The sequence below is a fragment of the Brassica rapa genome, chromosome A02 (assembly GCF_000309985.2).
Source record: "Brassica rapa cultivar Chiifu-401-42 chromosome A02, CAAS_Brap_v3.01, whole genome shotgun sequence".
Classification (NCBI taxonomy): Eukaryota; Viridiplantae; Streptophyta; class Magnoliopsida; order Brassicales; family Brassicaceae; genus Brassica; species Brassica rapa.
The window spans coordinates 7,253,644-7,268,946 of NC_024796.2; the positions used below are offsets into that span (position 1 = coordinate 7,253,644).

Below are 15,303 nucleotides of genomic sequence, written 5' to 3' on the forward strand. Positions count from 1 at the left end.
CAAGTTAAATATATAAAGAAGAGTATTTTTTTTATTTTCATTACAAATTGAAAATCTTTGGTTGATTTTATTTTATTTTACATAAATATTAAAATAGTAAGTCATAATATTAAAATAATAATGATAAAGAATATTACAAGAATAAAAATATAATATATTAAAAAATAAATAATGAATTTATATATTTTCTCGTTGTTTAGCATTTTTAAAATATATTTTTACTAAGATTCTCAATTATTATAAAGTTTACAGGCTTTAAAATAATAATAATTCGATAATATTTTTAATTAATAATTTTTATATATAAATCATAAAAATACTAAGAACTATGAATATTACTCTTATTTTTATATAAATTATGATTAGATATAAGAAATAATGGATTGAGTATGAAAATTCTAATAAAAGTTATTTTCATATTGGATGTCCTAATCGACGGCTTGAGTGACTTGTGACCTAAACCGGCCTTGGTTACCACATTGTTTACACTGTGTGCCAAATTTCTTACTATTAGACTATCTCTACTTGGTTCACCAAATTGAAATTTAAGACCGCCACTCTTGCATTTGATGCAAATATATTGTGCTGAAAAAAAAAATTCTTAAATTATAGCAAAACATTCATGTATTTATAATGGCTATATATGCGTATCAATAGATTGACAACAAACCAAGTATATAACACCATAATTGGGGAGAAGAGTTAGTATATAAATATAATTTGGAGGGGCAAAGAAGTGGTGTATATATATTTACATGTGTGATATTTTAACTTAGAAACTACATTGGAATTCAAGATCAGTGATCGGTATGATTAAAATTGACGATGTGTCCTTTTGTAGTTGTATATGAACATTAAATACTTTGTGTCAATATCTTATTGGAGATGATATCGAAGAGTAGTTTTTTTTGTTGATCCGGAATATCCGACTGACCGATATCTAACCGACTAATCTCCGGGGATTCAATGAATAGTTAGTGGCTTACTTAATGGTGTGTGTATATAACTTTCCACTTTCACATGTTGATATAATGTTACATCATCCGATTTATCATGTTTACTAAATAGATATTCAGTGAACCGAAATTTGGAAGTGTGAATGAAATAACTTAATATTCGCAGACTTTTGTAAATAAATAATTTAGAATTTTACGAGATATCTACCTTCTTGCTTCTTCATTTAAGTATTAGGTTTAAGTTTATTCCTAGGCTCCAGTTTAATTTGAATGAAATATTCGGTCTGCACAAAAAAAAGTTTAAGAATTTATTTCAGAATCGAGGCTTCTCAAGTGTGAACCTTAATTTTCTCTTATCAAATCTGAAAACGTGTCCAAATTTCAGAAAGAAAAAAAACTACTCCAAAATGGCTAATTCATTTTTCGTTTAGTGGATCCCTAGAGAATAGATATGTTACCTAGAACTGTTTGTCAAAAAAGGTAGAACCGTTAAAAATGTTTCTTCCGGTTGACCATAGTAATATGGTACCTAATCAACTTCGTGCTGTCATATCTAAAAACGTGAAAATCTATAGAGATGAATCATTAATTCTTGTTAATAGCAAAAGAAAATCAATTAGAATACCACTATTACGTAATAGTTTCTCTCAATCAGAAAATTGTATGTGTTATGATTTTCACACAACATATCAGATTTTAATTGTATGCAATAAACTATTTTTCATAATTTTTAACCAATAAATTTTAGTAAACATGATTGTGTTTTTCGAAGTTTACAATTTACATTTAACTTATGTATTATATATATATATATATATATTTTTTTTTTTGAAATGATTTTTTTTTTAGACATAGAATTTTTTAAAACAGAAAGAGTATAAAATTGTTAAATATGTTAAACTTAGGACATGGTTGAAAATTGAAATTGAAGCTATATAAATATCTAAGGTTTGTAAATAGTAACTTCTACAGAATGTGAGTTTATTTTGAGTTGGTCTTGTGCAGAAAAGCAAAGAGTAGACTTTGAAATTACAAAATTGCTAAAATAAGATATTAGAGATCTTTAGAATCCCCTGCGTAAGGGGGGCCATTATCAATTAGATATGCATGGATCCTTCTTCCCTACCTTACCCTTTATAAAATTGGATACTTAATTGCCTCGCCTTTTCTGCTGCCTATGTAGTACTCCCGTTTTTTTAATATACGTCGTTTTAAAAAAAAAATTATGTTCCAAATTATAAGACGTTTTCGATTTTTTTATGTAAAATTTATTAACATTTAATGTTATATAACCAATAATAATATATATTTTATTTTATTATTGGTTGATTTGTAGTTAGGTAAATAGCTAATGATGTTTTTGTTTAGAAAATATAAAAAAATAATGATTTTTTAATCTATGTGCACAATTTTAAAACGAATTATATTAAAAACGGAAGGAGTAATATTAATTACAAAAAAAATCTCTTTCTTTTATCAGCAGTTATTTTGTTATCTTAAGCAATATCAGATTTCTCTAATTAGTGGAGAAGAAACTAATCTTCCCATTTTATAATCTTCCTATTTTATACTATAGATAATAAATTAAATCGAAATTATGGTAATAATAATAATATTTAAAATTTACTATAATTTTATTAATATTTATACCGCCGTAAACACAATGAATTACGTATCTCATACCAAAATATATAAACTGGTAATTTTATTTATTATAATGTTTCTCAAATTCAAACTTTCATACAATATTGTATGTTTAAAGAAAAGGCATTTATATATGCTTTTGATAAAATTAATCCAAAAAGCTTTTGACTTAGAATTTATTGGGGTCAACTCGTAGGTATGCGTGATTTATTTGAAATTTAAAACTTATATAATCGATTATTATACTATAAATGTTCAGTCTGACAAACCATCGTTCAACACTGGGACAAATAAAGATCAATATTACGATGGTTTAATATTATTTTATTTTTGGAACTTTGTGTCATCTTCAACTTGCATATTTTAAAGAAAAACACTCTAAACTAATACAGTAACAGAACTAGTTAAATTTCTTCCAAACTTAACAAGAAAGTTCCAAAATACTATTTGTTAATGTGTACAATTATTGTTTAATATTAAACAAATTAAAATTAAATTAAATATTATGTATATAGTAAATTTAGCTATTACTAAGTAATTAAATCGATAGCGCTATGCTTAGCACAAAAGCTTAAAAATAATTCATTTTAGAGAACCATCCTACCTTAAACAAAATATTTAGGTCAGTTCCATATATTCAACGTCCAAAGTCGAAAATTGCTAATCATATACATATACGGCCCTCTGTAATAGTTTAATACTACCAAGAGTTCCTCTAATAAATCGGCTCATCTGATAGTTACAGTGATTAATTGACTAATTAACAATAATCAATAGACATATAAGTATTCCAGTAAGGACTTTTCATTGGCTAAGCAACCAGTACCATATATATACAAAAAACAATTAGTAACTATGATTGATATACAAATCAAAATTCCATACAAATTATACGCAAAGGAAAATATCAAAAATTATACTACTATTTATGATATGTTTAGATTATAGGTGGCTTTCGATATCTCTCACTATAATCAATAATGGAGAACTTATTATTTGGTACATGTTCTATATAGAATATATGGTGAAGATTTTTCTCAACCCCTAAAGAAGATGTGGACTTTCTTGATTAGGCCAACTTAAAGTTTCAATTCGAAGATTTAATGTTAGTAAATTGACAGATCCAATGACAGTCACGTGGTCGGAGGGACTATCAAACTACGTGGTTAAACTTGATTAGAAGGAACTGGATCTTGAAATGATCATCTTCATGGCTTTCCAAGTGATGGAAGAGGTTATAACGAGTGATAAATCTGGTTTTAAAATTTTGAGTTTCTTCAGGAATCAAGAAGCCAATATAACTTCTGCTTAGCTAGAAAAAAAACAATCTCAATTGGATTTCCTTTTGAAACCATATATAATCAACTTGCTTACCTCATACCTAGGTGTATTTGGAGATATGTAACTGTGAATCACTTGTGTATTGTTTATTATTTACTTATTTGTAATTAGATTTAAGGTTATGTATATAGACTAATTAGAAGTCGTTTAAAAAGAAGTATATAGACTAAAGTAATTAGTAAAGATGGTGTTGTTGGATGAGCATGATTTATCAACACACTTGGGATATATTCGTGAGGAAGAGAGATGTAGTAGTTACCATAAAATTGGATTAAATTAGAAAATTGTAATTCTAAAAAAATAATAGAAATTGGAACTACCTTTAAGCTAAACGTAATTTCCTGTGATAATATAGATGAACTGCAGGTTGTTGAGTTCGATCGTCGTATTATGCTTCTTTTTTTATTCCTCGCGAGTGGCACAAGGAGATTATTCTTTAAGATCATTTAATGTCTTTAGTTAGGGATTACATGTGTCGCAACTTTTGTCTTTGCTTTATAGCCTTTAGGTGAGATTAAGCCCTTAAACCTAATCTCACTCTCTTTCTTTATCTCCTAGCTGCATTTTCTTTCTTCAAATTCGACAAGCTTTGTATCTCATGTGAGAGTCATGTGACACAGTCAATGTTTATATTATCCTAACTTTTTGTCTAGGAAAAAGACAAATTAAATTTTATAAACAATACAAAAGAAAACTTTTCTTTGCATAGATTTATATACTAGCTAGAAGCTAGATGCTGTTTTTTTTTCCACAGACTCATTTGGTCATTGTTTTCTCAATCTAAATAGTCAAATTAAATATTAAAAATACACAATTTTCTGTTTTGTTGTATATTTATATTGCTTGCTTATTATTATCGGAAAACTTTACATGGTTTTTAATTTGTCGGTATCACAAAATTAAATGACATTGTTTTAATTTATGACACTCGGACAAGTTGCAACTACTATATAAGACACATTATTACTAACACAATACTCGAATTGATTCGTTAGTAAGAAACTGTTCATAAGAGTCTGCCCAAAAACAAAGAGTTTGGAGTCTGATGGTTGTGTGCGTGACTATGTTACGTATCTACTCTTACGCGAGTTTGCTCGAGTGTTGCTTAAGAGAATAGAGTAAATGCATCAGATCTTGATGTCTAGGAAGATGACTCTGGAACCTTGTACATTGACCTTGTACATTGGTACTCATGCCTTAAGCTTATGCATACTTTATTGTATTAGGAAAAATGGAGGAAACTCATATGAGTCTCTTACCAATAGAATAACAGAATGTTTATTATGTTTAAATAATTAAATTTAGAATCACATTTATAAAATGTATGAACCAGTGAAATGTAGACACAGGTAATGAGAGTCTTTCTTTTTTTATTTTGTTTTGTAAAAATTCTTTTTTAGAGACCCATTTCACTCGCTTTCATATTTTTAATTATCTTACATTATTTTAATACCCTTTTACTTTTGAGAAATACATTGAAAGACTCAAAGAAAATGCTCTAAGGTTTAGTATTTGTGTTGATGAGGGTTTAGTTAAAAAGTTAGCTAATGTTCACAGTGATAACCTCATGTTCTCGAAGCTGGATGATTTGGGTTGTGGCATTCGTAGGACCGATCTGGCTTGGTGTCTCATGCTTCTGTGTCATGCCCATCTTGTGAGTCGAAAAGGTTTAGATTATGTTGTTAAAGAGATGGAAGAAAGAGAGTTCCATAGGTTACTCAAAGATCGGTGATTTCAAGAGCACTGAACTGTTACAGTATAAATTTACCAAAAATGACTATTACATTGTCTTGTCTGAATTTGAATACCTTCCCATTAATGTCAGTCAAATCATCCGTTACTAGGTTACCATATAAACTATTTGGGTCAAACTTATACCAAGACTGGCCAAAAAAACAATTTAGTTCTCACCGGGAACAGAAATCAAGACACTAAATATGTTTTGTAGTTCAACTTCAGATTTGCTTAGAACATAAGTTGCTGAAAGAAACAATTGGGTAAGACTTGGTGAAGAGATCATCCAATTACTTATAATAGAGAAATGAAATTTCCAAGGCAAAGCATTATTTGTGGAAATCTATATTAAAATGATTCAATCTATTATGTAGAGCAGGCGTGGTAGATAACTAGATGGCATAGGTGTTATCACAAGAGAGTTTTGGGATTGAGTGTAGAGGAAGACCAGTGTCTCGCATAAGTGAACCAATCCAACAAAGCAGTATTAGATAGTGATAACTGATAAGTGCTCTGCTTCCGTACAGAATCGTGACGTTGTTGGCTGCTTTCTAGCACACCAAAGGATATGATTTAAGCCCAAGAATGTTAAAGGTCACTAGTTGATCTTCTTGTTTTCCAAATCCTGTCTAGTCACTATAACTGTAAGCTCAGTGTGAAGTATATCTTAAGATGTGATTGTCAGATGCATATGACATATGCATATATTGATATCCACTAGGAATTGTGAAATCTGCAACCATACGAACATGCGTATTTTGATACACATAATTAAAGTTAAATTGTATATCTGGATGCGTTCGAATCAAACATTGAAACAAACTTCTGAAGATTTTTAAAATAGAAACAAATCAGGATTTCAAAATTGGATTGGAATTGATTAAAGTATTATAATTATTTTCATGTATGGTTAGTTCCGCAAATAATTTGTTTATCTATCTTTGAACATTGGAGCAGTGAATAACTTTTATTGGTTTCATATCTATCTAACAAACTTTACACAGAGGTATGCTTTATAAAGTTTTTTGCTAAAATAAAAACAAAAAGGGGCAAAATAATGAAGACAGAGTTGCAAAGCTGCTTCTTAAATCTCTCTACTACAAGATTTCTTTTTTTTTTTTACATGAAATATTATATACTTCGTTTACATGTTTTGTACATGATAGTATAAAGGTATAAGACTCTTGCTGTGTCCTTTCTGTCTTCTTCCCCCCAGACGCAGAAACCTCAGGGTGAGAGCGTTCAGGGCGGTGCAAGTCTTTAAGCTTACCGACCAATGCAAACCGAGCAACGTGTTGATTCTGACCTCTAAGGACACAAAAACTTAGAGCTCTCTAAAATGGAAGACGATAAAGGTTTGTTGTAGAGTGTTGTTGTGTTATGAAACCAATTGGGAGCAAGGCATTCTTATGGGAGAGAATACAACGGTTAGTCTAGCGTGATCTGAGAGAGAGTAATTTTCAGGCCACACTCCTTTCTCCACTTCAGGAGGAAACAATACTGCGTTCTTGACGCTGAAACCAACTGTTTGTTCTTGGTTACCTTTTGCTTCTCCGTCCTCTGCATCTCTCTGTTCAGACCATGTTTGATTCCAAATTCTTTGCTGTAATGAGTTATATAAACAAATGAGTAACATGTGTGTGTTCCAATAGCAAGGGTTATAGCTGCTATTGGCATTATCAAATCTCTATGTTCTTAGTCTAGCTGTTCACCAGTGATCACATTCAGGTATTCTAACTCAAAACTACGATCTGGAACTATAGCTTATGAGTGATCTATTATGAACAGGTTTTAAAGAGTAGTCTTATTACCTGAAACTCCTTGTAATCTACAATACCGTTCCCATCAATGTCAGCTTGAATCCACAGATCTTTAATCTCTTTCTTCGTAAGTCCATTGCAATGACCCGTTAGGTTGAGCTGTATAGTGGAGGAGAAGCAAATTAAGAAAGAGAAAACTCTGTGAACAGTCAGCTGGATAGGATTCAATTGCGTTACAGATTCAATGTACCTGTCGAAGAGTCTCGCAGAAGCCCAAGAATGTAATGTAGTCACCATCATTGTCGGTTTTCAGAAAGGCAAAAGCATCTTCAGATGTTAGTGAAGCTCTTCTCAGTAGATACTGCAAAATCAAAAGGCTCAGATGTTACATGGAGAATCTAGAAAACAACTCTGTTCCCGGAAATCATTTACACAAGAATAGCGAAATAAAAGACTTTCTTCTTCGTCAATACCCTCTGACATAAGTTTAGAAGCATTTCAGTATCAACAATTAAACTACCATTTTGGACAAAATTAAGGAAACTTGAGGAGCGTCTCACCCTGAACATGCCAAACACTGCCTCACTCCAACTTGTCTTTAGAAGCTTTCTATACCGATTTGGATTTAGAAGCCATATGAAATCTACAGCGCATATGTTACCCCGGTGATTCCTATGGCTTATCCACTGTAAAAGCCAAAAAAACAGGACGACAAGAGAGTTTCAAAAACCTTGATCACCAAAATTCTACAGCATACCCAAAAATATTCTCCAAATGAAGAAAGACAGTGACCTTTTGAGATTCTGAATCTGTGTACCGATGAGCACTGTCGTAAGACGACACAAACCCCTGTGACCTGAGAAACTTGTACACGTGTCCTCGCTTGCTTCCGTTCCAATCTCTGCCCACAAAGACACAAACAGAACCGAACATAGAAAATTTTCAGCTTTTTTTGTTCTTTAGAAAATTAGATGTAACTCCTGAAAATGTAAAAAAAAAATCATGACTTGGTAGTTACCCGCAGAGTATAATAGGCATTGGACTGAGATTAACTTCTTGCTGATAAGATTCAACATACTGAAGAATCTTATAAACCTATCAAAAACCAAAAAAATCATGATCAAAAGAAAGATGCAAATCATCAAAAACAAAGATTCAAGACTGAAAGTATTATTATACCTGCTGCAACCTTACAATAGAGAGTGTAGAATCATGAGGAAACAACAAATGAGTGTTGACAATCAAAACTTGCTGATGCGCATCGTACTGAGAGTAAGGAGGAACTAGCTCCACATGTAACAATTGCGCGACTCGGTCACCACAATCATTGAAAAGCAAATCTCTAGAGCGGACAACTCTGAAATAGTCCTTATGAACAGCCGTAAGCAAACCTAACAAAAATAATATAAAATACTATTTATCATCAATTAGTTTTAAGTTGGAACCATATAATAAACCCGAATCTAACAGAATATGTTTACCGTCACCACGGTTGTTGGTACGGCCTAGTTTGTAACAGAGGTAACCCGCGTCGCCGAGTCTCTTCTCGTACAAGCGAACAAGCTCTTCGTTGCCTACCCAAAACTCCTGAAAATCACAATCATCGACATTAGAAGACGGGATCGAAAACAAAAGGAGGGGGAGAAGGAGAAGTAACCTGGAGACATATGATTGAAGATCTTTCGTAGAGTAACCAATCGAGGATTCGGTGATTCCTACCCATCCAATAGGCTCGGTTATCGCTTTCGCGGATGCTTTGATCGTTTCGGGAGAGGCGTTTGTAGATGGGAGCGAGGATGTTGAAGGTAGTGCAGGAGATGCAATCTCTTGTGGATGATGATATTGCGTAGCTTCCTATCTTCGATATTCTCCCCTTCATTTTTCTCTTACGATGAAGATGATGATGACGAATCTCGAAATCGTTGCGGGCGGCCTGAACTTCCCCTCTGATTCTCTTAATTATAGATTTAAACCAATAATTAAAAGTAAAATCTCCCCCAAAATTAGAAACTTTAACGAACCTATTTTAGTTTTATTTTTCTTGCTCTGTTAAAACCTTACGAGCGTATGATATATGGTCCGTGTGCATGTGTGTATTTATAGTGGCGTAGCACTCCGATGTGTGGCCGAATTGTAATCTATTTGCTCGTTGGTCAGAATAAAAATTAATATTTTTGTCGCGTAAGTCTTATTTTGTTTATTTTCTTTACACGATGAATATTATGCTTTCGACCGAGCGCATAATCAATGGGCGCCGCCCATATTTATTCCTTTCGGCCCTCCATTTGAGATACGTTTTGTTTTTATTTATTTTTTACTAATTGTAAATTCTGCACTTTTATTTTATTCTTATCTTAATGAATGGACAATTAAACATAATGATAGGTTGTAGCAGTTCTTGTCGAAATCTTTCGCTTAAGGATTTTTAAATTGATGACGGTTTTGTGCCGGTTTATACTTTATACAGCAGTTGAAGTATTGTTTTATAAAAAGTGTATAAGAATAAGTTTCGGTTATAGGATAAGAGAAGTTGACAACAACAAAAAAGTTCGGTTGATGAGCGGGGTATCTAGTCTCTTACTGATTTTTTGTTGATGAGAAATACCGTAATATTAATTACTTTTTGAGCGTTAAATTAATTACTTATTAATTAGCGGGGTATCTTGAAGATCTTTGATAGTGAATTGTTTGTCTATATGCTTGCCTTACATTTATTTGTGCGAGAAAATATGTTGAATGGTTTTTTAATTTTTGAGTGGTAACATTGATAGATGAGTAAATCCATGTTTTTTTTTTGAGAAAAGATTAATAATCCATGTTCTATGGACATTTGTTATTTGTTTCTAAACTGTGTTTTATTAATAAGCATGGAAATAGTTTAAGTGTTCGTTTGCCATAAAACCCAATGAATTTAGTGTGAGATATAGAACAAAATTTTATATTGAAAATTAGATAAAAGATAGTCTAACATAAAAAAGAGATGTCAAACTCTAATTAATATGAAACTTTTTAAGAAGAAAACTAATAGTAAAACTATGCGGGTTTGCCAAAGGCTCAAAGTTAACAATATCGTACTAATCAAACAATACAAAGTTAGGACATGAATTTAATAAATTTCTACATTGTTATCATAGCACTAGGTTGACGAAGATCCGCAAAATAACCTAAATACGAAAGAGAAAATTTGTGGCAGAAACAAGTCAAGATCATAGAAATTAGACAAATGATAATCTAATATATAAAAATATGTCAAACTCTAATTAATATAATACCTTTTAGATAAAAAAACCGGAAAAAAATCTGTGAGCTTGTCTAATGTCTAAAGTGGACAAACAATGTAGAGTTGAACATACATTTAATAAATCCCAACATTTATGAGCACTATAGTAAACAGTATTTTCTATATTTTTTGTACTCAAGATATGCATGAAGTAAATATTACATTAGATATGTTCTTGGTATGATATATAATATATACGCTGATTCTTTAAGTCTTATCAAATGACATTTAAACAATTCTTATCAAATGTCTAAAGAATTGCTTAAATGTCAAATGAGTGTTTATGGGATAAACAAGTTTTGATCTTAAGAAATTTGTTTATAAAAAAGATTCCAAATCTTCATCCTACATGTGCCACAACCTAAACTGAGTTAATAGGCTTTGCTGGTTTCAGCGTATTTTAGGTTTAGTGGGCAATTATAATTTTTACTAATGGGCAAATATCAAACTTTTGGGTTTCTGTATATTAACGATTTGAAATAGGCGGACAAATATATAACCACCGCGTTGGGTTACCGAATCGCACATCCACACCACGGCCTAGCTCTGGTTACCGACTACGCGGCTAGGTTCCTGCATTTTTTAACAAGGATATATAAATAGTAGAGAACCGTGTTCTTGTTTTGTAGTTGAATCAGTCGAGTTTATGCATAGATTTGAATACGTTAATCGGAACCTAAACTAAAAATATACAAATACTTAATTAAGTTTTTAAAAAATTATTTCGAAAAGAACCGAAACCGAATAGACAAAATAATAAATCACTTTTTATTAAATGTAGGACATCTGTTACGGTGAAATTTACCTCAGCACAACTGTAATATTTACTTTTTCTATTTTCAGTTACATTTTTTACTTATCCAGTTTAATCTATTATCTTTATGTTACCAAATGCCTGTATAAAAAGAAAATTTCTTCGTTCCAAATAGAAATAAAGCTACATAAGGGAGTGAGGTTGGTTCAGCGTACAAAAACGAACAAGGTTAGAGTTCCGTGTTGTCAAAGGTTTAAGAACAAACTCTCATTCTTAATATAAAATCATACTATTATTTTATTATTACTTTGTTTGTACATTATTATGATATCATTTATCCAAATTGATGATACTAGAATTTGATAATATTAGAAGAATGGAATACAATGGCCAGAAGAGCCCATCAAAATCATAACCGCCTAACTGAACTCTGAAAATGCAATAACGTTTTATAATTGTATCTTCAAAACATTCAACTAGTTCATTAATCTTAGACTGGATTGTCAATTTTTGAAATAAAATTGTATAGAGTAGTTTATTCCATTAATTTGTTTTTTATCATTTAACTTGAATGAAATAAAATAAAACACACATTCTATAGATTTTACCACCATTCAAAAACAAAAAATCCTTCCAAAACATTATTCTACAATTTTGATAAAAAATGAATTGAATGAATATATTTCATTTTTAAAAAAGTATTCCGTTAATCTCTTTCTCTCTTTTTTTTTCCTTTCTGAAGCACCAATTCATCTTATACTATCCGTATTTATTCTACTAATCCCATTTCATGGTTATCATTTGGACAGAGAGGAATCTGAATATCACAGTTTTTAAATGCAAGGAGCAAAATAGCAACGCATCAAACGCACCCTTTGGGTAAACGTCTTTTTGGTACTAGGGCACTCGTGCGTGCGGTTGGATGTGGTTTGGTATCAGTCTTTTAGAGGTCACTCTTGCGGACCATAGAGTCTTATAGAAAGTAAACATCATTTTTCAAAACTATAACAAACTAGGAATGTAAAAGAAAAGATGGAAAGACTTCACAATTCTGACTATAGCAAGGACCAAACTTGGTAAAAGACTGTCATCAAAATACAAGCATGTACTTTAGTTTGAGAAAGGTTCCAAGCGAACTGGATCACGGTTCTTTGGTAAACTTATCGTCTACAAAACCATCATTCATATTTCACACGTTCACTATTATTCCAAAAGTTGACAAAAAAAACTATTATTCAAAATTAACGAATATTTTATCTTGTTCTAAGAAACCAGTTGTATATAATGAATTGTCATAATTGTTTAGCTTTTTTTTTCTAGTATTGAGAGTGTTGTAAGATGTAGAGAGAGCTCTTAAATAATTCAAAAACTTGAAACAATAACAAGCAGCACTGTAGGTAAAGTTAGCTATGTTTTGTTACACAACCGGTAGGTAAAATTAGCTATGTTTTGTTACACGCCCGGTAAGAGGTAAATTTACTCTTGATGATATAAAGCTTTTGATTGTGGAAATAAAATAAAGCCTCAATTACAAGCTACTTGTCTACATTTTGAGCAGGAATATATAGTAAGCATTGTAAAAGATTCAATACCAACAATATGATTTTTCATTTTCAAAGGAATCAATTCAAGATCAACTAAAACTAGAGGTATCAGATACTCTATCAAAACGGAATAACAAATCTACATTTGTAAACGGATAAAATATACAAAAGAACCAGTAGTGATACCACAGAAGTCAGAAAGCACAAATCAGATAACTGAACTAAGCTATGGTTCGATTCTAGATCGATTAATGAATTCGTTTTAAACCGAAACAAAATTTGATGAAAACGGCGTGAATCACACAAGAAACAGAGACATACAAGAAACCACAAAGTAGCCACTCTAGACATTATAACACACATAAAAATAGACGGATACAATTATGTACAGCTGCAAAAGATGATGGAGAAGAGAATCTCTTACCTCCCGCAAATGACAAATGCAAGTTCCTCTCTGCGTTTTAGGAAGAAGAATCTATGGCTTCGACTTGCTGTCGAGCAAGGTACTTCTCTCTTCTCTCCTTCTGATATATGACACAAACTTTGGTTAGTAAAATAAACCATGGAAGAAAGAAAACAAGAAAAAAAGAAAGAGCAAGCCAAAGATCTTAATCTATATATTACCCATTCGTCTATCACAAGACCTTCTCCAACCACACGAGGCCCTGTCTCCGGTAGAGGCTTCTTTCTTTCTTCAACTGCAGCTTCAGCTTCATCCAGTTGACGTTTCAGTTTCTCCAGTGCCTGATAATTATATCAACAATCCTCCTTATTGAAAGATTCATACTCAGAATTTTTTTTTTTATAGTATCTACTTAAAGCTTACAGCAGTTGGGCGTTCTGCATCAAGAAAAATGACCCGGAGAACCCTCTCCACCGTGACTTGATCTTTTTGCTCATCAAACTGCATTGATAAACACAAGAGAGATGCATCATCTAAAACATGTTAAGAACAAGATAGAACATTTTACGCCCAAAACTCTCTATGAGACGGAAAGGCCTTATTTTTACAAATTGCATTTGCACTATCCAACAAGAGTTATGTAACTTACGAATATATTCTAAGATTGAACAATGCTTTCAGAGTTGTATATAATAACCTGATAGAATTAGAAAGGAGCAAGATAACATACCAACTCAGGGACAAACTCAACTCCGGGTTTGACTTTGAGGCTCATGATCTTAAACTTAGCCTTGCTCTTCTGGTTCAACTGCTGTTTCTCATTGTTCTCTGGGTGTTCCACGAACTTAAACACTGAACATTTTCAAGACACAATCGGAATCAGAGGCTGTATAAACTAGTTAGAACAAAGACGACGTTTTGATTTCCACAAAAAAAAACTCATTACCAGTAGCAAAGACGCTCTCTCCTGGGGCCAAAACACCACCAGGAGGACGCATGTAACAACTCTTCGGTGCAGTTGTTTGGAACTGGAACAAACAAAGTCAACAAAAAGTCAACATTCTCTGGTACGTGAGAATCAATGAGCAAAGTCGAACAAGTCTCGGTTACCTTGAAAGCAGTATGAGATTTGCTAGTGTTCTTAAGCTTGATCGCGCTTCGCACTTGCTTCCCAGGCTCATCTGCGAACACACACAAACCTCCATCTCTAACTAAGGATCCTAAACTTCAATCTCTAACTAACGCAAACAATCAATCGAAAGGAATCGAGGGAGACGTACAAGGGAAATAGAGGTAGCTGGAAGGATCTAGCCGGAGACGACGGCGCGCGGGGAGAATTGATCTCGCGACGGAAGAGATAGACAAGGCGGAGGACGGCTTGGAGACATCCGTATTCCGATTTCGATTGCGGCCAGGTTGATTCTGAGTTGACGACGGAGGAGAAGAGGAGATTGTGGTTCTACTCTGCCAGAAAGGGAATAGCCTGAAGAGACTCTTCTTTTTCTCCGCACTCGGATTCTGACGGTCAGTGATTGCCATCGGAACCTTAAGTCAGTTTCCGGTGACCGGAGAACAGTGACAATCTCTCTCTAGGAAAAGTGAATTTTTCAATTTGAAAGAAGAAAGAGAGAGAGAGAGAGAGAGAGAGAGAAACGAGTTTACAAGTTGATTTTATTTATTTGTAAAGTTTATAATAAAGTTTTCAAATCAAAGTCCGTGTGAAAACGAGTTTGACAAAATGAAAAGTCCACCAAAAGGGTTGTGTGTTTCGCATTTATAACGAAAGGGATTTGAAAATCAGTGAGTGGTTCTTCTTGTTGTGATTTCATTTTCATTCCTTGCCTTGTACTTGTAGTATTTGGTTGCTAACCACTTTTTTATTTGCTT

At 32.4% G+C, this 15,303-nt stretch overlaps 2 protein-coding genes across 3 annotated transcripts; both read right to left on the reverse strand.

Annotated features, from left to right (window-relative positions):
* Positions 1 to 6,684: 6,684 nt before the first annotated feature.
* Positions 6,685 to 9,623, reverse strand: LOC103851988 (uncharacterized calcium-binding protein At1g02270). Of its 2 annotated transcripts, none has more exons than XM_033284925.1 (9): positions 9,093 to 9,623; positions 8,917 to 9,022; positions 8,615 to 8,826; positions 8,454 to 8,530; positions 8,228 to 8,336; positions 8,017 to 8,121; positions 7,686 to 7,796; positions 7,487 to 7,594; positions 6,685 to 7,278 (listed from the first exon to the last, which is right to left on the reverse strand). In XM_033284925.1, the coding sequence occupies exons 1-9, from the start codon at positions 9,312 to 9,314 to the stop codon at positions 7,054 to 7,056; spliced, it is 1,275 nt and encodes a 424-aa protein (XP_033140816.1). In that variant the 5' UTR covers positions 9,315 to 9,623; the 3' UTR covers positions 6,685 to 7,053. The 2 variants fall into 2 exon arrangements, with proteins under 2 accessions (XP_033140816.1, XP_009127113.1); XM_009128865.3 differs by having other exon boundaries at positions 6,731 to 7,278; positions 7,996 to 8,121; positions 9,093 to 9,599.
* Positions 9,624 to 13,144: 3,521 nt separating this feature from the next.
* LOC103851989 (vesicle-associated protein 4-1) lies at positions 13,145 to 15,137 on the reverse strand. Its single transcript, XM_009128866.3, has 7 exons — positions 14,697 to 15,137; positions 14,527 to 14,597; positions 14,363 to 14,444; positions 14,147 to 14,268; positions 13,840 to 13,917; positions 13,638 to 13,757; positions 13,145 to 13,537 (listed from the first exon to the last, which is right to left on the reverse strand). The coding sequence occupies exons 1-7, from the start codon at positions 14,953 to 14,955 to the stop codon at positions 13,475 to 13,477; spliced, it is 795 nt and encodes a 264-aa protein (XP_009127114.1). The 5' UTR covers positions 14,956 to 15,137; the 3' UTR covers positions 13,145 to 13,474.
* Positions 15,138 to 15,303: the final 166 nt, after the last annotated feature.

Bases quoted from the DNA above. Each gene is read 5' to 3' on its own strand.
- LOC103851988 (XM_009128865.3), bottom strand. From the start codon at position 9,314: ATGAAGGGGAGAATATCGAAGATAGGAAGCTACGCAATATCATCATCC. The intron at 9,023-9,092 runs GTTACTTCTCCT...TGTGATTTTCAG, and splicing joins CTTCAATCATATGTCTCCAG to GAGTTTTGGGTAGGCAACGA. The intron at 7,595-7,685 runs GTACATTGAATC...TCCACTATACAG, and splicing joins TCTGCGAGACTCTTCGACAG to CTCAACCTAACGGGTCATTG.
- LOC103851989 (XM_009128866.3), bottom strand. From the start codon at position 14,955: ATGGCAATCACTGACCGTCAGAATCCGAGTGCGGAGAAAAAGAAGAGT. The intron at 14,445-14,526 runs GTAACCGAGACT...TGTTTGTTCCAG, and splicing joins AATCTCATACTGCTTTCAAG to TTCCAAACAACTGCACCGAA. The intron at 13,918-14,146 runs GTATGTTATCTT...TTATCAATGCAG, and splicing joins TTGAGTTTGTCCCTGAGTTG to TTTGATGAGCAAAAAGATCA.